A 23,342-nucleotide genomic window follows, 5' to 3' on the forward strand; every position below is an offset into this window, starting at 1 on the left:
GATGGAGAGTCAGATATGGGGCGCCTAGGTGGCACAGGTCATGATCCTAGGGTCCTGGGATCAAGCCCTGAACCGGGCTTCCTGCTCAGCCAGGGAGCCTGCTGCTTTCTCTGTCTGCTGCTGCCCCTGCTTGTGTACTCTCTGTCAAATAAATAAATAAAATCTTAAAAAAAAAAAAGTCAGACACTTAACTGATTGAGCCACCCAGGTGCCTGTTTTCTTTTTTAAATTACAGCCCTCCTAGTTGGAACGAGGTGGTAGCTCGTCATGGTTTTGGCTTGCATTTTGCTAATGACTAATGACGTTGAGCATGTTCTCAAGTGCTTGATGACCATTTTTATATCTTTAGATAAATGCCCATTCTTTGCCCATTTTTTAATTGGGCTATTTATCTTTTTGTTGTTGAGTTGTAGGAACTCTATATATTCTGGATACTAGACCCTTATCAGAGCTATGATTTGCAGATATTTTTGCCCATTCTGCTTATCTATGTATCTTCTTCTTCTTCTTCTTTTTTTTAAAATATTTTATTTATTTATTTGTCAGAGAGAGAGAGATCACAAGTAGGCAGAGAGGCAGGCAGAGAGAGAGGGGGAAGCAGGCTCCCCGCTGAGCGGAGAGCCTGATGCGGGGCTCGATCCCAGGACCCTGAGATCATGACCTGAGCCGAAGGCAGAGGCTTTAACCCACTGAGCCACCCAGGCGCCCCTCTATGTATCTTCTTGATAATGTCATTTGCACATCAGTTTTATTTTTAATGATTAACTTTATTTTTTTCTTTTGGTGCTTGTAATGTTGGTGTCATATCTAAGAATTCATTGCTAAATCCAGGGTCATAAAACCTTACCCCATGTATTCTTCTAAGAGTTTACCATTTTAGCTCTTATATTTAAGTAGATCCATGTTGAGCTAATTTTTGTATATGGTATATGGTGTGAGGCTGGAGGCCAGCTGTGTTCTTTTGCAGGTGGATGTCCTGTTGTCCCATCATTTGTTGAAGAGACTGTTGTTTCCCCACAGAATGGTCTTAGCACTCTTGTTGAAAATTAATCATATGTGTGGGTTTATTTTTTGACTCCTAGTTCTGTTCCATTGGTTTATCTGTCCTTAGACTACGCTAATTTGATTACCGTGGCTTTGTAGTAAGTTTTTGAAATTGGGAAGTATGAAGATTGACTTTTCTATTTCTGCAAAAAGAGTTGTTGGAATTTTAACAGGTGCCTTGCTTTGTTGAATCTGTAGATCGCTTTGGGGATTGTTGCCGTCTTAATATATGAAGCCTTCTGATCCATGAACATAGGATATCTTTGCATTTGTTTAGGGCTTTTATTTCTTTTAGCGGTGTTTTGTAGTTTTTAGTGTGTGCATCTTTTGCCTCCTTGTGCAAAGTGTAAGTGGAATTTTTTTTAAATTCCCTTTTTGGATTATTCATTGCTAATGTATAGAAACAACAGCTGGTTTTTTGTTTTTGTTTTTGTTTTTAAGGTTTTATTTATTTATTTGACAGAGAGAGAGAGAGCACAAGTAGGCAAAGGGAAGCAGGCTCCCTGCTGAGCAGAGAGCCCAATGTGGGGCTCCATCCCAGGACCCTGGGACTATGACCTGAGCCGAAGGCAGAGGCTTAACCCACTGAGCCACCCAGGTACCCCCAACAGCTGGTTTTTAAGTGTTGATCTTGACGCATTTATTAGCTCTTGTCATTACTTTGTGGATTCCTTGTGATTTCTGCAAATAAAGATAGTTTAATTTATTCCTTTTCAAGTTCAGTGCCTTTTCTTTCTTTCTTTTTCTTTGTCTCTGGCTAGAACTTCCAGTGTAGTGTTTCACCACAGCAGTGGTGAAAGCAGTAGACATCTTGTTTTTTCCCCAATGTTAAAGAGAAAGTTTGTAGTCTTTCATCGTTGAATGATGTTAGCTATGGATTTTTCATAGATACCCTTTATTATGTGGAGGAAATTCTCTTCTATTCCTAGTTTGCTAAGTATTTTTATTACGAAAGAATGTCGGGTTTTGTCAAATATTTTTCTGTCACAGTCGGAATGATCATGTAGGTTTTTTTCCCTGTTCTATTAATGTGTATTACATTAGTTGATTTTCATAATTGAACTACCTTTGCATTCCTGGGATAAAACCCACTTGGTCATGTCGCATAATCCTTCCTTTGTGCTGTTGGATTTGGGATTTTGCTGGTTTTTGAACTTTGTATACATTGAGTCATTTAGTATTGACATTAAAAAGAATTGAGTAGGGGTGCCTGGGTGGCTCAGTGTGTTAAAGCCTCTGCCTTCGGCCCGGGTCATGATCCCAGGGTCCTGGGATCGAGCCCCACATCGGGCTCTCTGCTCAGCAGGGAGCCTGCTTCCTCCTCTCTCTCTGCCTGCTGCTCTGCCTACTTGTGATCTCTATCTGTCAAATAAATAAATAAAATCTTTTAAAAAAATTGATTAAGTTAAGTCCTAAAAGATACTCAGGGCAGCACCTGACACAGAATACCATTAGAGTGTTACCTAATCATTGTCATCGTTAATGGATACCTCGACGAAGACTCAGAGAAGTGAAGCGATTTATTGGAGACTACCCAGCACACCCTGCTCAGAGCCCACCCTGCAAGCCTGCCTCCTGTGTGCCATGTGGGCCGGGACCTGGCACAGTCTTGTTTTGCTTGCTTGCACAGGGGACCGAAGATAACAAGTGTTTACTGAGTGCCTGTGGTGTGTTGGGCCCCAAGCTGGATGTCTTATGGTTGCCATCTCATGATTTCTAACAGCTTGAGCTAGAATTTGCACACCATACAGTTCAGGAATCTGAAGTATACTGCAGTGGCCCTCGGTGCCATCAGAGCTGTGGAGGCCTCAGCCCATCAGTTTAAAGCATTTTCACTCCCCCTTGGCCATTTCCCTCTGACCTCCCCCCAGACTTCCCCCTCCCAGGCCTAGGCAGCCACTGATCTGCTTTTCACCTATAGATTTGCCTCCTCGGGACATTTTATACAAATGGAACATCATTTGTGGGTCCCAAGCTTTTTTCATTTAGCATAGATTATGGTCTCTCCGGGTTGTATGTAGTGTGTAGTGATAACTTCTTCATAGGACCAAGTACCGTTCTCTTGTCTGAATACGCCACGTTGTCTCTCTGTTCGTTAGCTGACGGACTTTCAGTTTCCACTTCTTACAATTATGAGTAATATTGCAGTGGACATTTACGCACAAGTTTTTCTGCAGGTATATTTCACCGTCTTAATTTAGTTCTCCACGGCCCTCTGGGGACTGGGTCCTCGCCATGAGGGCGTGTGTACACAGGGCACTTGGATTTTCATGGTTCGAACAAATGGAAGCAATCAAGGGGCACTCAGAGGGCACAGCAGCAGTTAGACCCTGCCTGGCACGGTGTTGTGACATTTGATCCGCCTGCACGGCTGTCCTGGTGCATGCCAGCCCGTGGGATTTGGCCTTACAGGGCCACAGGGCGTGTGTGCTTGGAAGCCCGGGTCTCCCCTGGGAGTGGGCCACGCGCTGGCAGGGACGGCCGGGCTGGCTTGCTGCTGGCCACATGCGGAGGCAGCCGGTGCCCCAGGGCAGTGCAGCAGGCGCCTTCCTGCCAGGCCTGACCTCTGGGTCACTGGGGCCAAGCCCAGCGCCTGGCCTGGCCCAGCCTGCGTCAGCAGGGGCTGCCTGGAGGGGCACTCTCCTCCCCGCCCTGTCATCAGCCGTCCTCCTGCCTGGGGGCCCTTGCAGGTGGCTGTGACACAGGGCCTCCTGCCCTGACCACTCTCCCTGCCCCCTGCCCCGGCTCAGGTGAATACATCAAGACCTGGAGGCCCCGGTACTTCCTGTTGAAGAGTGACGGCTCCTTCATCGGCTACAAGGAGCGGCCTGATGCCCCTGATCAGACCCTGCCCCCACTGAACAACTTCTCTGTCGCAGGTGCGTCTCAGGGCACGCCAGGCCAGAGATTGGGGAACCAACCGCTGGCAGGCCCAGGCGGCCCACGGGGCTTGGCCTTTCTTTGGTGTGGGCCTGTCCACAGCCTGCTTGCCCTCGGCTCCATTTCCCACTCTTCCCACCTGCCCCGACTGTGTATCAGCTGGGCCTGGGGTGGGAAGGCTGAACTGGTGGCCAGTGGGGAGCAGGAAGAAGGGCGAAGCCAGGCATTCCCCCAGCCCCTCACCCCAGGCAGCACCGCCTCTGGTTCTGAATCGGCCAGCCGGGTCCCATGGTGCTGGTTGGTGTCAGGCGCCTGCCATCCTTCCTGCGCTCTGGTAACAGCCCACTTCTCTGTGCCTCTGACCTCGAGATGGACAGCATGGCCTCCCTGCTCAGCTGATCGCAGGGCCAACTTTACATCCTTCGTCCCCTTCATGGTACCCCAAGTGGTGTCTTCCCGCTGGACCCTGGCCAGTAAAAGCTTGTCAGACTCAAATCCCTTGCCTGGTCCTCATAGAACCACAGTCCTGCCCCCGACCCCCTGCCACCTGGATCGGTCTCCATGTCCTCATTGTCCCACCTCCTGAGAATATCTCAGAGGCACCCCCTTCTCCCCTGCTGCTCCTCAGCCCCGACCACCAGCCTCTTCCACCCAGCTCCCCGTGCCGGCTTCTCCCACAGCAGCACCCAAGGCCACTCCCACCCATGCTCTCCGAATCCAACTCCAGTCCCTTCTCTGTCCTGGTCACTCTCCTTGTGTTCTGTGACTCTGATGTGGCTGTGCCCCATGCCAGCTTCTCACTTGAACTGTCAGCCTGTCCCGAGCACTTTCCTGTGCACTTTTCCCTGGGTGTCCTCTCGTCCCGTTTACCTACCATGCCCCAAACTGGCCTTCAGTTCTCTCTGAGGGCTCAGTGCAGGGATGCTCCTTCCTCTGGGATACCCCTTGAGCTCTGAGCCAGGTTGGCTGCCTTTTGGGTGTCCCCCATCACAGCTCTGCTCGCTGAGCTATCATCGTCTGGTGGTCTGTCCCTCTCCCCGACACACACTGGACTTTGAGCCCCAGAGAGGGCCAAGGCCGACTCCATCACTGATGTATCTCTGTATCATCTGGCACACAGAGGGTGGTTTGGGGAATGTGGGCTGCAGGCCAGCAGGGCTGTCCCCTCACCCTCCTGGCTCTGTCCCCTCTCTCTGTCCGCAGAATGCCAGCTGATGAAGACTGAGAGACCACGGCCCAACACCTTTGTCATACGCTGCCTGCAGTGGACCACGGTCATCGAGAGGACCTTCCATGTAGACTCTCCAGATGAGAGGTGAGCTTGGGCCTCTGTGTGGCCACCCTTTGAGAGTGACCTGGCTTAGTGTGAGGAGGAGGGTCACAGAGTGGCAGAGTCCCTTAGGCTCCTGCCTAGGAGTTTCCTGTCTCAGCCCTTCTGAGAGCTGGAAAGCAGGTTGTTTTTTTTTTTTTGTTTTTTTTTTTTAAGTTTATCTGATAGAGTGAGAGCACAAGCAGGGGGAGGGGCAGAAAGAGAGGGGGAAGCAGGCTTGACGCTGAGCAAAGAGCCCAGTGCGGGGCTTGATCCCAGAACCCTGGGATCACGACCTGAGCCGAAGGCAGACACCCAACTGACTGAGACACCCAGATACCCCTCCCCCCTTGTTTGAGATGTGCTGGAAAGTGGAGAGAAGAGTCGAAGAGACGAACGTGCAGGTGCCCTGCACCTAGACTCAGCAGCCCCACTTCTGCCACAGTGGCCTCATCTGGTTTGTTTTGTGCTGAATTGTGCACTTCTGATCACGCTTCTGACACTTTGCTCCTTCACACGTCAGCAGGTGTCTGCTAAGAATGAGGACTTTCTCCTACAGAGTCATGATGTTGTTACCACCGCTGAGGGGACCGTTCTCAGGACTTGTGATCTCTCCATGTCTGTGTCTACTTGAATTTCCCTGGTTTTCCTCAAAATGTTTTTCAAGCCAGGATTCCTTCAGGGTATTCGTTGTGTCTTTGGCCGGTTAACCTCGTTCAGACCTGTCTCTCACCCCCACCCCACCTCCCTGCTCCGGACTAGCCAGGCTAGTTGTCTTGTAGAATGTCTCGCTCTCGGGATGTGTTATCTTAACTGCCTTTGGCACCATTTACTTTGTTCCTCTGTGCCTGTATTTCCTGTAAACCAGAAATTAGGTCCTGAGCAGGGTTGGCAGACAAGGGCCCAACCTCCTGCTTTTGCAAAGAAAGTTTTATTGAAACACACCATGCCCGTTCATTTACAAATTGTCCGTGGCTGCTTTGTCCTATGATGGCAGAGTTGAATAGTTCTAACAGAGATCTTGTGGCCTACTGAGCCTAAAATGTTTGTTCTTTGGCTCTTTCCAAGAGAAGTTTGGAGATGTTTGGTCTGAGTAGGTATACTTAATAGTGCATCGGATTATTATGACGTTTCAATGTAAATCTTACTGTGTCATTTCTCTGCTGAGAACTCTGAGTGGTTTTACTTCCACTGGGAGTAAACTCCAGAGTTTATGCGCATTATTTTTTTTTTTTTTTTTAAGATTTTACTTACTTGAGGGAGCAGGGAGAAAGCATGCACGTCGGGAGAGGAGCAGAAGGACAGGGACAGACTCTGCGCTGAGCATGGACCCCAGTGTAGGGCTCCATCCCACGACTGTGAGCTGAGATCATGACCTGAGCTGAAATCAAGAGTCAGGTGCTCCACTGACTGAGCCACCCAGGCACCATTTTTTTTTTTAAGTAGGGTCCACACCCAGCATGGAGCCCAGTGCGGGGCTCAGACTCAGGACCCTGAGATCATGACCTGAGCTGAGATCAAGAGTTGGCCGCTTAACAGACTGAGCCACCCAGCGGCCCCACTTCATGCCATATTCTGCCCAGTGCTCCGTGATCTGGTCTCCTCTGCAGAGTCATTTTCTATGGCTAGTTTCTTCACTGTAGCCACACTGGTCTCCTTGTAATTCCTTAAACATGATAGACACTGCTTCAGGCCGCAGTAGCGGCCCTGCTGTGTCACTCGCACAGTGGAGCTGGGCCCTTGGCTGCTGTGGGAGCACACACCTCTGTGTGCCTCACTTTCCAATCAGAAATGTCCCCGCTCTGTCCAGTGTTGTTGAGTGTGGAAGGGGCTCGAGTCTGTGGAGCCCTTAGTTTTCTCCCGAGGAAGCAGCCGGCCCAGGCTGCCTGCATGGAATTGCGCTTGCTGGTGCCTTGTCTCTCCTCCGTCCCCTCTGCCACCTGGCACCCTTTGCCTGGAGGACGGCCATAGTCTCCTGATGCTTCCTCTCCCTGCTCCTGACCCGCACCCCACTGCTGCTGCAGATGGAACACAGAAATTGGATCCCATCACCGTTTGCATGGACCCGTTACAGCTTCCCGGGCCATTTGGTTGAACACGTCTATCCCTAACCCAGTGCCACATGGAGCCCGGCGTGTTCTGGGCCCATCCTCCCTCCTCTTCTCGTCTCCTCTGTTCACTCTGTCTGTCACCCCAGCCACGCAGGCGCCTGTAGGCCTTCTGCAGACACCCTGGGCTTCCCGGCTGCACCCTCAGTGCCAGAACACAGGCCTGGCACCCCAAGGGCGCTTGGGAAGTGTTTGCCGGCTGGCTGGGTGCCCCGCAGCCCCTTCTGAGGTACTTGCTCCGTGCCAGGCATTGCCCGATGCACTCTGTCTCCTGCTCATTTTGCACGACCCTCGTCCCGGCTCTCCGTGTCAGCCAACTGAGGCACAGGAAAGTCAGATGGCCTGGCACCACCACCAGGAAGGGGCAGACCTCGGATTCATGCCAGGCCATTGGCTCCAGAGTGTGCTTTTCAGCCCGTGTGTCATATCCTGGTGCATGGAAGGCAGATTGAGGCCCGAGAAGCGAGGTCCCTCAGGGCCCCAGGGCTGGTCCACAGTGCACTTGAGCTCTGGGCCCAGCTCCCTGCTCCCACGCTGATCTGCACTTGGCCTAGTGCTGCCCAGGGGAGCGTGGCTCCTCCCAGTGGGCCTCTGGTGGCTCCACAGGAGGGATGAGATGGTCCTTGAAAGTACTCCGTCAATGGGGAAGGTGCTTTGAGTGTGGTGGGGACTGGTGGGCTTGGGGCCTGCAACTCTCGATGGCTGGCTCTGTCGTGTGCGTCTGCTTGCATCCCTGGGCCCCTGTCTCCTCGTCTGGAGAGCGAGCTGAGTGGCAGTGCCTGCTTGGGAGGGCTGTGGGCAGACTCCCGAGTTGAGGTGCGTAGAGGTGCGTTGAGGTGCGTAGAGCACCCGCGCAGCTTCTGGCCGTAGTGCGCTCTGCAAGCCGGTGGCGTTCCTCTTGCTCTCTGGTGGGGGAGGTCCACCATTTCGAGAGGTCGAAATGGTGGCCGGGGCCAGAACTCCCAACGGGCTGCTTTCCGCCCCGCCCCATGCCCGGGCTCCACAGCATGTGTGCCTTCTCCCCGAGCCTTCCTGTGGGAGGGCCCTGGCCGCATCTGGGAAGGGAGCTGTTACTCTCATCAGGGAACAGCAGCACGGTGCCAGAAGGAGCGCAGGGGCCCACTGTGAGTCTCAGCTTTGTGTGTGTGTGACCCCGACAAGCGATTCTATCTCGGTGTGTCTCCGTTTCCAATCAGAAATGCCCCCCTCTCTCCAGTGTTGTTGAGTGTGGAAGGGGCTGGTGTCTGTGGAGCTCTTAGTTTTCTCATCATGTCTCTGGGGAAGGAGGGTGGTCCCCTTAGGGGCTCTCCTTTGAGGGCGAGAAGGCACAGCAGCCCCAACTCTGGGTGGGAGCTCCCCTATGCCCCAGACACCGTGTTGCAAACCCTTAAGGAGTAGCCTGGACAGAGGCCCTCGCTTTTTCTCCGGAATTCTGTGCTGCAACCTTGTAGTCTTGGTCCAGTTGGAACAGGAGAGGGGGCTTGTCTGGCGGTGGGAGAGCCCCTGTCACCCCTGAACAATCTCCTACATGTTTATGGGTTCCTTGGCTCCTGGGGAACCTGGGCAGCGTGAGCCAAGGTGGAGGGTTTAGGTCCAGTCCTTGCCCAGTATCTTGAATACCTTCCTGGAGTCAAACCCTTCCTGAGTACTGTGCTCCCTACACAGCAGCTCATCTGTGCCTCCGTGTCCCTGCTCTGCTGGGGAGGGGAGAGCTTGCCCTCGGGGCAGAGCTGCTGTTTGAGCCCCAGCCCGCATGACTCCTCAGTGCCAGCTTTGCGGCCCAGAGAGGCCCCTTGGAGCTGCTGCCGGCGCTCCCGTGGTGTGGACAAGCCATCATTTATTCATCCAGGCTTCTGTTGACAACTGTGTTCCTCTCCCTTATAAACAGAGCTGACGGCACGCTCTGCGTCCTAGGCTTTAACTTGCTTTTTCATGTGACAGCTCCTCTGGGTACATATATGTCAGATACATACGTATTCTGTTCTTTTTGATGTCTCTTAGGAGATTGGTGAGTTTTTTACCCTTTTCTTTTCTCATTCGTTCTTTCTTTTTTAAAGTAGGCTCCGTGTCCAACATGGAGCCCAGTGCAGGGCTTGAACTCACAACCCTGAGATCAAGACCTGGGCTGAAGAGTCAGATGCCTAACTAACTGGGCCACCGTGGTGCCCAGGTGATTTGTTTTGTCTTTAGTCCATAATCTTACACCTAAAGTCAGCATTTAAAAATCTCTAGGAGGACAATGGCGATCTGGTAAAGCCTGTCATGGGATGTACTCACCCCTCCCGTTACTGAAAAATAGGAACAGGAATGTGGGGGTAGGGATTTATACTGTACTGTGTCCCAAAGAGGTCATGGGTTAAAACAAGTTGAGAAATGGCAGCCTGAGGCTTTGACTCAGAGAGGGAAGAGGCCAGTCCTGCCCTGCCTGCGTGTGCGCCGGGCCTTAGTGTCAGCTGTGTGAGTGTGTACTGGGCCTGTGTGTGCACCGGGTCTGGGGCTACTTGAGCTTTGGCCTCCTTGCTTGCTCGTTCCCCAGGTACCTACTGAGTGTCCACTCAAGTGTCGCATTGTACCACAGACAGACGAAATCCCTGCCCTCGGGGGCCTGACATACATTGGTTATGGGGCCCCCGGACTCAGCCTGGGGAGGGCCAGTGTGCTAGCACCTGGCGTTGGTACTGGCAGCATTTGTACATCTGTCTTACGAAGCAGCATCTCCTGTGAGCAGGCCACTTTGAGACCTGGAGCTTCCAGATGTGAGCTGAGGCCTCTGGTGGCAGTGACTGCCCGGCTCAGCAAGCCGTGGAGTGGAGCGAGAGCAGCCCTGCCCTTGGCTCTGGAAGGTCACGGGCCCTCTGTGATTCCAACCACCAAGCTCGGAACACCCACTATGCTTCTCTTGAATGGTGGGGTTTTTGTTTTGCCTTTTTCCCCCAACCAATCTGTCCCTCAGTTTCCCCATCTGTAACACAGAAGGACAGACAAGTGTGCTCTGGGAGTGTTTGTGATGGGGGGATAGTGGAATTAGACTCCCCCTTGCCCCTGGCTCCTAGTTCCCCTCCCTGGAGGCAGCCAGGGCTCTGTGTCAAGCACACCCTTCCAGAGGGGTCCGTGCTGGGTCGTGCGCACACGTGCCTGTGTGTGCATTGCTCTTGTTCTAACTCCAGCAGCGTGACACGCTGCCCTGTTCTGTGCGTTCTTTTTTCCCTTAAGGTGTTTCAGGCTGTCCAGGTCTGCGTCTAGATTCTCTGAGCTGCCTAGCGTTCCTTACATAGAAGCTTCACATGCATTCCCAGCACCTCCCAGCGCCCAGGGAGATCCAAGATGCCATCACCTGGAGGCATACCATTGTTTTCTCTAATACCATGCAAACGTGATACCTAGTTCAATCGAGATAGGCCACCGACTGTGAGGTGTCCCCGGATTCCAGCAGTGTCAGAATGCAGGGCGAAGTACGCGTGGCACTGCCGGGTGGCACGGAGTGGCCGTAGTGCCCCTTGGGGTGTGAGGAGCAGGAGACTGAGTGCAGCCCCCCAGGGTAGCCCCAGCTCCTTAAGCCGCTTGCTCCCTGTGTGACTTTGGCTGGGGGCCTCCGTGCCTCCGGAGTGCAAGCATAGCTTCACCTCCTGCCTGGGGCTGGGCTGATGATTCTGGAAGAAGTGAGGCTGACCCCCCGTCTCACTAAAGTTTATCTAAACTGCTGTGATTTGGAAAGTTGCCCTCTTGGGCTCTTTGAATTTTCTTGTTCTTAGTGTGCATTTTATTTTTCTCACCATTCACGGGGCTGTTTCATAGACCTAAGCTTGAGTCCATAGCCGGTCAAGCCACGTAAAACTGTGTGGTGAGTCAAACCTGGGAGGGGCATGGAAAATGGAGTATCATTCACCCTCCTACTTTCTTTTTTGTGGCCTCTGGTTGCTTTACTTCTTCCTAGACCGCTTTTCCCTTTCTAGAGACAGAACAGTTTGCACGTATCAAAAGAAAGCTATTTCCGAGCAAGTTCTAAATCGTGAGTGACAGAAATAGTTTATTCTTAAACAAGCTCCTTTTGGCTGGGACCTGCTTCCCTGTCTGCCACCTTCTGCTTCACGTCTCTGCCCCACTAGGAACCTCTGTCCCTGAGTCCTCCTGGCAGACAGCTCCCTCCGGGGAATCTTGCTGTATAAGATCTTCGGCTTTCTTTGGCTGATGAATTCTTCCTTTTACTCTTGGTTTGCTTTTACAAATCATCGCGCTTGTCATTTGTTCTGGAGGAATCCCGAGGAGTGCTGTGGCTCAGGGTGGTGGTTTATTTTCAAGGGGCTGTGAAGAAAGGTGGTCTCCCCTCTTTGGTCATTGAATTACTGCTCACTTCAGGTGGCCCTCAGACCAGGCCTCTCCTGGCACATAGATTCAGTCTCTGTCCTCGTTCTACTCTTGCCCTCTCTTACCCACTGCAGCCAGAGGATCTGCAAAATGTCAGTCCTGACCGGTTGGCTCCCCGCCAGCTCAGACATATCTTGCCAGAATGCTCAAAGGTGTTGGGTCATTTGCTCCCATTGGAGGGGATGGGGCTCAGTCCTTCCTGCCCAGGCTCCCTGGGACTCATGGCTCTTGTGACCTGTCCCTCGCAGGGAAGAGTGGATGCGAGCCATTCAGATGGTCGCCAACAGCCTCAAGCAGCGGGGCCCAGGGGAGGACCCCATGGACTATAAGTGTGGCTCCCCCAGCGACCCTTCTGCGGCTGAGGAGATGGAAGTGGCAGTTAGCAAGGCCCGGGCCAAGGTGGTAAGTGCTGGAGGGGCAGGCAGCCTGTCTGGGAGCACCCCCACCAACACTGGCCCTGCTGCCCTTGGTTTCCTACAGAGCGCGCAGGGGCACGGCCGGGACCCTCCGGGACTGCCCTGTGGGATGGCTGATACACAGGTGTAGGTTCCCCAGGGCTGCTCTTTGACCCTGGAGGGAGGGGCAGCTGCATCCTCAGTGACCTCGAAGACCTGTATGCCCCCATGTTGGACCCTCCCGGGGGCCCCCTGCCTGGGAGAGCCCCGTCTGAAGGCCACTTCGGAGCAAAGAGTTGCTACCCAAAGCCTCCCTTCCTGCTTATGCCCAAGCCTTTTGGCAACAGTGTCCTTTGATTTTCCTTTTCTCTTTGTTAAAATGTCCTCCCGTGGGCCATGTGCCAAGCATTGACACTCTCTCCCTCTCCGGGGCAGACCATGAATGACTTCGACTATCTCAAACTTCTGGGCAAGGGCACCTTTGGCAAAGTGATTCTGGTGCGAGAGAAGGCCAGCGGCCGGTACTATGCCATGAAGATCCTGCGGAAGGAAGTTATCATCGCCAAGGTGGGTGCCCCTGGGGGCTGCTACTGGCTGGCCACCTGTGCCTTCAGGGAGCCTGAGGCCCACCTCACCCTGCCCTCCGGGCGCACAAGGGACTAGGGTGGAGTGTCTGACTAGGCCTCACCCAGTGGGCGCTGTCAGGGCCTGAAGGCAGGTCTCTTGGCCACAGAATGGGCCAGCGGGGAGGCCCTGTGGCAGGGGGCGTGGCTCAGGGCCTCTCCATAGGAGGCTGGACCAGAATGGAATTCTGTTCCTCTTTCTCTCCCTTTAAAGTTTTTAAAAGGGCAAGTTCCTGACATACACCAAGTATTTAAGAGAAAAGTAAACACAGTGGGTTCCCAAGTAGCTGACATCCACCTTCAGTAGTTGTCAGTGTCTGGCCCGTCTTATTTCATTAGTCTGCCCTCCCCTTTGTTTGCCCTGGAGTATCTTAAGGCATGTTCTAGACATTGTATAATTTCACCCACAGATACTTTAAGATTTTATTTATTTAATTTTGAGAGCGAGCGAGTAAGAGAGCAAGCGAGCACACAACCTGGGGGGTGCAGAGGGAGAGGTAGAAGCAGGCTCCCCACTGAGCAGGAAGTCCAATGCGGGGCTTGATCCCAGGACCTAGGGATTAGGACCTGAGCCAAAGGCAGCTGCTTCACCAGCTGATCTCTCCAGGTGCCTCAAACCCATATATACTTAGATTCAGATCTTTAACAGCTAAAGATTTTGAAGCCTTTAATGGAGCTGTGGTCTCCTCCAGCAAAGCTGCCCGTCCCCCCAAGTCAGGCTTCCTCAGCCTCAGCACTGTTGGTCTTCAGGGCCAGATCATTCTCTACAGCGGGGCTGTCCAGTGCACGCAGGAGGAGTAGCTGCACCCTGGCCTTCACCCCTAGAGCCACTAGCACCAAGTCGTGACTGTCAAGAATGTCATCAGACATCATCATCGCGTGTCCCCTGGGGATGGACTCAGCCCCGGGAAGAGCCGGTGTCCCCGTGCTGCAGGCGGTATAGGATTTTCAGCAGATACCACACTTGAGTGGTATCAAGTGTCCTGCAGGGCCTGTGAAGCCCATGCCAGGCCCACCCCCATGTGTCTGATTGGGTGGGTCTGGGAGGGGCCTGAGAATTTGCATTTCTCCCAAGTTCCTGGGCCACATGTTGCTGCCATCGTGGGGATGCACCGTGAACCGCTGCTCCCCGGGGTAGAGCCCTGATCAGCTTTTCTTCCTTTGTTCAGCAGCAGCACTTGCAGGGGTGATTCCCACTGCCTGCAGGGTCACCTTCAGGGTGTTATAGGGACTGCTTCTCCCTCCTTAGAGATGCTAAACTTGCCTGGTAGGTTCCACAGGTGACAGCTCGAGCCCTCTGTCATAAAGTCCCTATCAACTTCTCGCCTCGGTGCTTTGAAAGTGAGCCATGATGGGCCTTGTCTGGGGCATTTTTCTTTTTTCTTTTTTTTTTTTTTAAAGATTATTTATTTGAGAGAGAAAGTGGGAGTGGGGGAAGGAGCAGAGGAAGAGAATCTTCAAGCAGACTCGCCGCTGAGTACGGGGCTCAGTCTCAGTCTCACAGCCCGTGAGGTCATGATCTGAGCCGAAACCAAGAGTCAGACGCTTAACCCACTGAGCCACCCAGGTGCCCATGGGGCTGTAATTTAATTCTGGTTTGCAGATGATAGTCTGCCTTTCTCTGTGGAGCAGTTAGGAATGGAAGTGCATTTCCCTGAAGCACTGCACCCCCATCCCTGAGCTGAGGGCGGGTGCAGGTGTGGTGTTGCCCGCCAGCCCCTCACCCAGCCTCTCTCTGCAGGATGAAGTCGCCCACACGGTCACCGAGAGCCGGGTCCTCCAGAACACCAGGCACCCGTTCCTCACCGTGAGTGCTACTTCCCTCTCAGGCAGGGCCTGGCCTCCCTGTGCGCATGAGAGGCCTGCTTCCAACGGGGCTCAGGAAAAGAGCCCAACCCCGCCACCTTGAAGCATGGATTTCGTGTCAGCCAGGTGGTCAGGGCCAGATGGTGTTGGGCTCCCCAAATGGCCTGAACCAAACCCCAGGTTTGGCAGCTTCTTCACAGATGGTGGCTTCATAGCAGTGTTTGGGCTGACTGATGATACCACATTACAAGATGGTTCCAGGAGAGCTGCTGTTCATGAGTTAGATGCGTTTAGCCCAGCTGGTCAGAGTAGGAACATTGTTTTTTTGTTTCTTTGTTTAAATATAGTCCTAGAAGGAGATGTATTCTTGTGCTGCTGTCAGCTTAGTCTGAGGAGACACCTCTGTGGGCTGCAGTCTCCATCGAGGCCAGCAGCCATCAGTTAAATGGACCAGGTGGAAGATGGCTTATAGGATGGGTCATTTCCTTAGCTTAGCTGCTGTCCAGGTGTTGTATTAAGCCATGGCACTTGTTCAAATGAAATTCTATGAGGTACTTTGATGTAGCAGACAGAGAATAGAAGACTTGTCACGAGCAGAGGGGTCACTCAAGGGTTCTTTGAGGAACTTTCTGTAAGGACTCCTTAGAGCATAGTGAGAACTACTGTTTATTGGGCAGATCACTTGTGCATCCTTATCTTCGCGGTTGGCTCTCAAGCCACTGCCGACTCCCAGCCAGCAAACGTGTGTGTGTGTGTGCATGCAACACATCTGTGGAGAGAGGTGAAACAGCTCTGAGTTGCTCAAAACTGAATGTCTCCCTGGCTGCACCTCTCAGAAGTTTCGTTGAAGGCTGAAGACAGCATCCTTCAGCCCAGTAACCCTTTCCCTGCTCTCAGGGCCACAAGCTCACTCATGTAACACAAGCTCACTCATGTACCCCAAGGTAAAGCTGAAGTTTGAGCCCTGGCTACAAGGGTCGGGGGGGGGAGGTGTGCTTGCGGAATCAGCAGAGAGCCTACCTTCTTCCCACCTCCCTCCCTGGCCGTTTTCCTGCCCCACAGGCCCTGAAGTACGCCTTCCAGACCCATGACCGCCTGTGTTTCGTGATGGAGTACGCCAATGGTGGCGAGGTGAGCAGCAGGCCCCCTGCCAGCTTCCCATGTCCCCTTCCCAAGCGTCAGGGTAGCGGAGGGGAGCCACGAGTGAGACAGTGGGGGTGGCAGGGACCTTGCTGAATGTCACCGCCCAACCCTTGAGGCAGACATCATCACCTCCATTTCACAGACGGGGAAACTGAGGCCCAGAGAGGTTAAGTGGCTTGCCCAAGTTCACCCAGCTAGTGAGTTGGGGGTAGGGTGCACACGCAGGTGCTGAGAGTATGGAGGGCTGCGGGGTGGGTGGCCAGCATGCTCTGGAGTGCGTTCTATAAGGTGGCAAGGAAAATGTATGGGGAGGGGGTCACGCAGGCCGGTCCATGCTCTCCTGCTGGGTGGAGGCCGCCACTCATGTTCACTGGGCTGTCACCTGCTCCTCATCCCTCACAGCCTTCTCCCTGCACACAGGTGTCAGCCGCTGGCTCCTGACAGTGGGCTTCATCTGTCCCATTGTTCTCATGGCTTATTGTCCCTTGCTCATGACCTGTGTTCTTGCGTGTTCTTGCTCACTGTTCCGTTCCCCCGTCCCCACACTCTGTCCCTCCTGACTCTCCCCTTGATGCTTCCTGACTGTCCTTCGCTCTTCATGCCCTGCTCCATGTTTTCCTCCTGGTGAGCTCATCCCTTCTCATCATCTCTCACTTGGTTCCTCCCGCTGTCACTTGCAGTTTCGGGGAGTAGGTGTCGCCATGGCACTGGGCTGGAGGTTGGGGGCCAGTGGGCAGCATCCTGGGTTTCACTCCTCTGGGCCGACGTATGACTTCCTGCCCCTCCTCCCTCCTGCAGCTGTTTTTCCACCTGTCCCGGGAGCGTGTCTTCACGGAGGAGCGGGCTCGCTTCTACGGCGCGGAGATCGTCTCTGCCCTTGAGTATCTGCACTCGAGGGACGTGGTGTACCGTGACATCAAGGTGAGCGTGCACCTGTCTCCTGGCCCGTGGCACCTGCGGAGCTCACACCAGGGAGGCTGGACCCAGGCCCTCAGCCCCAGACCTCCTCCTCTGCAGAGGGTCTATCTACCTGCGTGTTCCTGAGTCCACCTTGCCGTGGGATGCCGACCCGCCTGCTTCAGTGGCCTTGGGGGCCCTTTGGGGCCCCCGGTGAACACACACCTCCATGCAGGGAGAGGGGGGCTGGGGAGGGGCGGGTGTATTTATCCAAGCACTGTAGGAGATGGTTCTGCAGAATCCACCAGCGCCGACTGTCCGCACGCCCTGTGGGCCCGCCATTCTGCCCTGGGGTTATGCACGGCCAGAGCATGTCCCTGTGTCTCCCTCAGAGCCTGGGTGCACCCACACTGCTGGCACACAGTTCACACGAGCCCCAGGCTGGAAGCAGCCCCACACTCCACTGTCTGGGACTGGTTGGAAGGCTCTGCACAGCCGGTACCAAGAGAACTGCGGCCCCGTGGCCATGCACATGCACCTCCCAGGCTCATGTGGAGCGGAAGCCAGGATGGACCACATGTTATAGGGGCGTCCTTAGGTGGGGAAACTATAAAGAAGAATGGAGGACTAGAGTTTGTCTTCAGTTGCGAGGATGGTTCATAACAAGGAAGGGGTACATGGGGTTTGGTTCTGGGGTCTGGGATGGTTTCTTGAACTGGTGGAGCTTCCACGCAGGCCCGTTATATTGCCCGTTTGTGTTAAGTTTAGTTAAAAGTGGAGGAAGAAGGACATCTGGCTGGCTCAGTGGGCAGAGCATGCGTCTCCTGATCTTGGGGTTGGGAGTTCAAGCCTCATATTGGGCCTAGAGCTTACTTTAAAAAAAAAAAAAATGCAGGAAGAAAGCAAGTGTTACTCACTAGTGATGCCAGCCTGGGAAGCTGTAGCCCATGGGGGCAGCAGGTAGGCAGGGCCTGTCTCCCATCTTTCTCTACCTTGCCTTTTTTTCCAGCTGTCCTGGGCGTGGCCTCCCTCTGAGCCGCAAGGGCTTAACGTTTTGCTGGGGGTATGCCCCGTGATCGGTCTGGAGCCCCGGCCATGACAACTATCACCCCAGGCCAGAGCCTTCCTGGGGCCTGTGGGGTTCCAGGGGGTGCAAAGCCTTGGGAAGACATGACCCTGATACGCTGACTTTTCCTTTTCCTACAGCTGGAAAACCTCATGCTGGACAAAGATGGCCACATAAAGATCACGGACTTCGGCCTATGCAAAGAAGGCATCAGTGACGGGGCCACCATGAAAACCTTTTGTGGGACGCCCGAGTACCTGGCACCTGAGGTGCCTGGGGCTGGAGGTCCCCGGGCGGGTGAGGCCGAGGGAGGAGGGGCTCTCAGACCTGTGTGGTTTCCTTAGCTCAGACCCTGTGAGGACAGACTCACATTCCTTGGATGGCCCCCCTTGGGTCCCTGTGAGCCCAGTGGCCCCAGGGCTGTGGACCTGGCCCCTCATTGCCCGTCTTTGCCCAGGTGCTGGAGGACAACGACTACGGCCGCGCGGTGGACTGGTGGGGGCTGGGCGTGGTCATGTACGAGATGATGTGCGGTCGCCTGCCCTTCTACAACCAGGACCACGAGCGCCTCTTCGAGCTCATCCTCATGGAAGAGATCCGCTTCCCGCGCACGCTCAGCCCTGAGGCCAAGTCCCTGCTTGCTGGGCTGCTTAAGAAGGACCCCAAGCAGAGGTGAGGGCTGGAGTTTGTTCCTGCCCAGCCCAAGGCCACCTGCTGCCACTGTCCCCTTGGCCTGAAGGGGGCTGAGTCACAGGCGCATGCGATTGTCCCTGATGCAGGCCCCCAGGGAGGGCGCTCTTGGGGCTGGGCTTGTCCTTAGTGCTGTGCCCGCGCCACCTTGTTCTTGGGGGATGCTCAGAGACAGGGCAGCCCCGAGTCTGGCTGAGGGTGGCTCAGCCTGCCCTCCTGTCTCCCGTTCTGGACTTGGAGTCCAGGTTGCAGGCTCCCTGGCTCTGACCCTGGGCCCGTGAGCCCCCACCCCCACCCCCAAGCCACGGTTTCCTCCTCTGCCGTGTGGTCTGTGGCCGGGACAGATCCATTAAAGTTGTTCAGGGCCTGCACCGAAAGCCTCTCTCGCAGAAGCCAAGGGCCTGGGAGGCTGGTGCTCATGGCCGTCTCTGCCCAGGCTCGGCGGGGGGCCCAGCGACGCCAGGGAGGTCATGGAGCACAGGTTCTTCGTCAGCGTCAGCTGGCAGGACGTGGTGCAGAAGAAGGTGAGCCCTGCCACCCGCCGGCTCCCGCTCGAGGGTGGCCTTGGCCAGGTCTCCTGACCCCAGGGTCCTGAGTCTGGGCTCCTTTCCTCCACAGCTTCTGCCACCCTTCAAACCTCAGGTCACCTCTGAGGTCGACACGAGGTACTTTGACGATGAGTTTACTGCCCAGTCCATCACAATCACGCCCCCGGACCGCTGTGAGTATCTGGCCCTCCCTTGCGGGGCCTGGCTGGGTGTGCAGGGGTGGGGCCTGCCCTTGACCTGTTCCGGGGAGGAAGCTCATGGGCCCCGCGCCATGTCCAGGCAGTTTGGCTGCAGTTTGCTCGCAGGGCTTTCTGCCATTGGGCTCGGCACCTTTGGACCCAGTGAGGGTCACTGGGAGCCATCAGCCACAGCACGTTCCAGAGCTTGGGTGGCACACAGGAAGCTGTCAGGGCCAGGATGGCACAGTCACAGCTGTCTTTTCAAGTTGCCCAGGTCTTTGGGGCCTGATTGGTGCATTGCCTCTGCTCCTGTTTGAGTTCTTGCTGTTACTCAGCCATTGCTGGGTTGTGCTGGGGACCTTCCAGTGACTGAGACAACCCTGGCCCTGCCTTGAGGGAGCTTCGGGCCAGGTGGGGCAACAGCTCAGAGTGTCCAGGTCTAAGGTGTAGGAGCTCAGGGACTGGGGGACCCAGAGGAAATGCCTGACTTGGTCTGCAAGTCAGGAGGAGGAGACGTGGCAGCTGAGCAGAAGGAATGGCATGAGGGAATGGAGTCCAGGAGTGGGAGTGTTGCAGAGGCCAGCGCATCTGAGGGATGGAGGGGGGTGGGGCCCAGAGCAAGAGGATCTTGGGGGCCTCTGGGAGGAACAGGGACTTGCGTATTGTCCCCGATGCAGGCAGGAAAGGTTTGGTATTGTCCCTGGGGAGGCAGGAAAGGTTTGGTGCAAGAAGGGGTAGGGCTGCCTCTGGGATTTACAGAGTTCCTCTGGCTGCACATGGAGGCTGGACTGGCAGGGCAGCAGGGGCAGCCGGTGTGGTGGGGGGAGGTCTGGGCTAGACCAGAGTGGGGCGCCAGAGGGGAGAGTGAAGTTTGCAGAGGGAGCAGCCTGTGGGGCCTGTGGGCCAGGCTCTGGGGGCGGGGTGGGGGGGACCTGTGCCAGTTGGGGTTCATGCTACCTGTATTCCTTCCTGAGGCCGGGCCCCCTTACCCACCTCAGGAAGTGCACTTGGGGTGCTGGGTCCTCTGCAGGCCGGTTCTCCCCAATTCACCTCCACCTGTCCCCCACAGATGACAGCCTGGGCTCCCTCGAACTGGACCAGCGGACCCACTTTCCCCAGTTCTCCTACTCAGCCAGCATCCGCGAGTGAGCAGAGCCGCCCACCGCCGCTGACTCCGCTGCAGGATGCTCAAATGGCTGCCTTCACTGCCCTGGGGGCTTGTCTCTTTGTTTTTAAACTTTTTATTTTGCCTTTTTTTGTTTGCATCCCCATCCCTCACCTGCTCACCCCCATTTCCAGTTTTTTCAGCCCTCTGCCAAACTGACCTCGGCGGTCCTGGTGGCCCCACCTCCAGGATCCTGTCCTGTCCTCACCTTGGTGCCCAGACCAGGATTTGGGAGACTCCACTAGCTGCCCCAGGACCAGGGCTTTGGGCAGTTGGAGAGATTCCGGTTTTTAATCAACACAAGCCCCAGCATAGGGCACCATGTGGAGCTGCGGGTCCTGCCCAGATTTCTGGCCTGATGCCTGCAGCCAGCCTGTCCCTGTGCCGCTGCCCTGGTCAGAGGCTGCCTTCCTGTGGGACATCTCTTGGGACACGACGCCCTGCGGACAGTGCCCTGGTGCTGTTGGGCTCAGCGCGGCCTGGCGCTGGCGGTCCGGCCCCTCCCCCCACAGGGGCAGCAAAGCAATAATGTCCAGGGACAGGCGGTGGGGGGGGGGGCTTTGGAAGCTGTGGGGTTGGGGGTTGGGGAATTCCTCATGTAGGTGGGGCCCAGTCTACCCCAGGGGGCATGAGGAAGGCCCCGGGGATGGGTACTGCCTCCTTGCTCTGCCTTCCCCAGCCTCCCAAGCTGCTCTCCTGACCCTGTGGATGAGGCAGGAGGGACATTTAGGGACTGAGCCTCCCCACCACCCAGTCCTGTGCCTTACCAGGGCTTCCTTCCGGCTGGCCTTAACTCCTGCAGGGCCCCGGGCCCGGCCCCAACCCTTGACAAGGATGGGGGTTGGGATCACCCCCTTCTGGCTGCCGGGGGGCGGAGGGTGCCAGCTCCAGCTGTTACACATCTTGCACCGAGACAGTATTGGGCCCTGTGGACTGGGGTCAAAGAGGGGGTGGGAGTGGGGTTCTCTGGTACGTACTAGGGGGGTGGCCTCTGAGCAGGGGAGGCTCCAGGGCCCCTCCCACCCTCCCTCCCCCTCCCTGGGCCCCACGTTCTGCAGCCTTAAGGTGAACGTGTGTCACTGCTGTGGGCTTGCATGTGCGTGTGTCAGCCTGTGTCTGGATGGCCCTGTGCATCTGGGACTTGGGTGCATATGGGGGTGTGTGTGCATGTGTGTTCGGTATGTGTGTGTCAGGGCAAGTGTGTCCCGGCCTTGAGTGCGTGTGTGTGTGTGTGTGTGTGTGTGTGTGTGTGCATGCATGCTTGGGCCCTATCCTCAGCCCCAGCATTTCATCCCACAGGGGAAGGGTGCTGGCCTGGTGGGGGAGCCACACCTGGGGTCCATTTGCTGCCCAGCCTCTCTCCCCACCAACATCTCTGGGTGTGTGGAATTTAGTTGTGGCTTTGATCTCCCTGCCCCACCTCCTGTACTAGGTAGTTCAGAGAGAGACATCCTAGAGTGGGGTGAGGGTTGGTTTGGGTGGGTGGGGGGTCTTTTTCCTTTCTGTGTGTGTATGTCATTTATCTGACAATTCTCTCTCCTCCCCACTGGCCTTCCCCATTCCTCCCATTTGTACGGTACAAGCAATAAAGACACTCGTTTCAGACCGGGGCCCGCCACCCTGGGCCCTTCCTTGCCTGCGGAGCCTGGCCCTGGCTGACCTGCTCCCGGGACCTGGGCACCTGGACCTGCGCTTGTCCTGGCTGTCGGGGTGGGCGCCCCTGCAGCGGGAGCCACTGAGGGACTTGAGACGCTTCCTGGGGCATGCGGGTGTGGCAGGCTGAGACCTGGGGACCAGGTCTTCAGAAGCTGCCTGGGTGGAAAGGGGGAGCACGAGGGTGGGGTGGTCGGGTTGGTGGCTCTGAACGAGGAGGGTGCTCAAGGCACCACTGAGCCCTGGAATTGAGCGTGAGGGAGCGGGTTCTCTGGGAGGGCCCTTGCGCCCTGGTGCTGGGCACTGCCTGCATATCCTCTTCTCCCCACTTAGGTTATACCAGGGAGCCTTAAGGCCCCCAAATTCCAATACAACCTTGGTGTGTGAACAGGAGTCGCAATGGCTATCAGCTGGGGGCATTTCTGGTTACAGCCCTCACAGACTGGGGTCCTGACGGCTGCCCCCTTTACCCTGGGGTTCCCGTGCTTAGCTCAGTCTGCTCCCATCTGGGGACTAGGGCAGGCGTGGCCCTGGTGAATTGAACGTCAGACTTTCCGGACGGGTTGGGGCTTCACAGATGTGGTCTCAGAGACCCTGATTGAGGGTAGCAGAAGAGTCAGATTCAGCGAATCTGCGTTTGCTGCAGCCAAGGCCCAGGGAACACGTGGCTTTTTCTCACTTCACATCGACTTTATTATTTATTTGGTAACAAAAGGATGCCCTGGCAGTCGTAAGACCAGTAGCAGAGAAACTTCTAGAGAAAAGCCTCAGTTGAAGCCCCTGGGATGGATGTCACTCCCCTTGCTCTCTGTTGGGGGGCATCCTGAGTCTACCTCAGCCCGCTGGGTCCCCTCGCGGCCCCTGGGTCCCCGGTGCGGGGGCCCACAGGCTGACGCTCCACTTCCCTCTGGCAAACGTAGCTCCTTGGCCGTAGTGGTGCTTCCTTCTGTAGAACTCCCGAAGGGACTTTCAGGTGGGAGCATTTTTTTTTTTTTTTTTTTTTTTAAAGATTTTATTTATTTATTTGACAGAGAGAAATCACAAGTAGATGGAGAGGCAGGCAGAGAGAGAGAGAGAGAGGGAAGCAGGCTCCCTGCCCAGCAGAGAGCCTGATGCGGGACTCGATCCCAGGACCCTGAGATCAAGACCTGAGCCGAAGGCAGCGGCTTAACCCACTGAGCCACCCAGGCGCCCCTGGTGGGAGCATTTTAATAATAAAATTTTATCAATTGGAAACTAGTTTTGAGGAGGTGAGTCATCTTTTGTTGTGCTCGTGGGAAACTTTGTGTGTTGTGTAAATAACATGAGCAACGCTGGAGCTGAGGGAGCCGGCGACGTGGAGATGCGCCCGGATCCCAGGTCCCCAGCGCTCCCCCTGGTGCTCGCTCATTTCCTCCCTGTGCAGGTGCACGGAGCATCAGAAAAAAGGCTCTTTCCCTTCGGTTTGGTTTGGTTTGGTTTGGTTTGGGTT

General features: G+C 55.3%; 1 protein-coding gene across 4 annotated transcripts in view; it reads left to right on the forward strand.

Moving 5' to 3' along the window:
- The window catches only part of AKT2 (AKT serine/threonine kinase 2), a 45,550-nt gene extending 23,722 nt beyond the window's left edge, over positions 1-21,828 (forward strand). For 3 of the 4 annotated variants that reach the window (XM_059383080.1, XM_059383082.1, XM_059383081.1), the window contains 11 exons: positions 3,795-3,923; positions 5,128-5,239; positions 11,955-12,108; positions 12,537-12,668; positions 14,466-14,531; positions 15,593-15,661; positions 16,472-16,594; positions 17,777-17,905; positions 18,094-18,308; positions 18,945-19,047; positions 20,123-21,828. In XM_059383080.1, the coding sequence (XP_059239063.1) occupies positions 3,795-3,923; positions 5,128-5,239; positions 11,955-12,108; positions 12,537-12,668; positions 14,466-14,531; positions 15,593-15,661; positions 16,472-16,594; positions 17,777-17,905; positions 18,094-18,308; positions 18,945-19,047; positions 20,123-20,377 (1,487 nt within the window). In that variant the 3' untranslated portion in view covers positions 20,378-21,828. Of the gene's footprint in view, positions 1-3,794; positions 3,924-5,127; positions 5,240-11,954; positions 12,109-12,536; positions 12,669-14,465; positions 14,532-15,592; positions 15,662-16,471; positions 16,595-17,776; positions 17,906-18,093; positions 18,309-18,762; positions 18,851-18,944; positions 19,048-20,122 lie in introns of all 4 variants that reach the window. The other variant, XM_059383083.1, reaches the window with a different exon arrangement.
- The last annotated feature ends 1,514 nt before the right edge of the window (positions 21,829-23,342 follow it).

Source organism: Mustela nigripes, chromosome 17 (assembly GCF_022355385.1).
Source record: "Mustela nigripes isolate SB6536 chromosome 17, MUSNIG.SB6536, whole genome shotgun sequence".
NCBI classification, from domain to species: Eukaryota; Metazoa; Chordata; class Mammalia; order Carnivora; family Mustelidae; genus Mustela; species Mustela nigripes.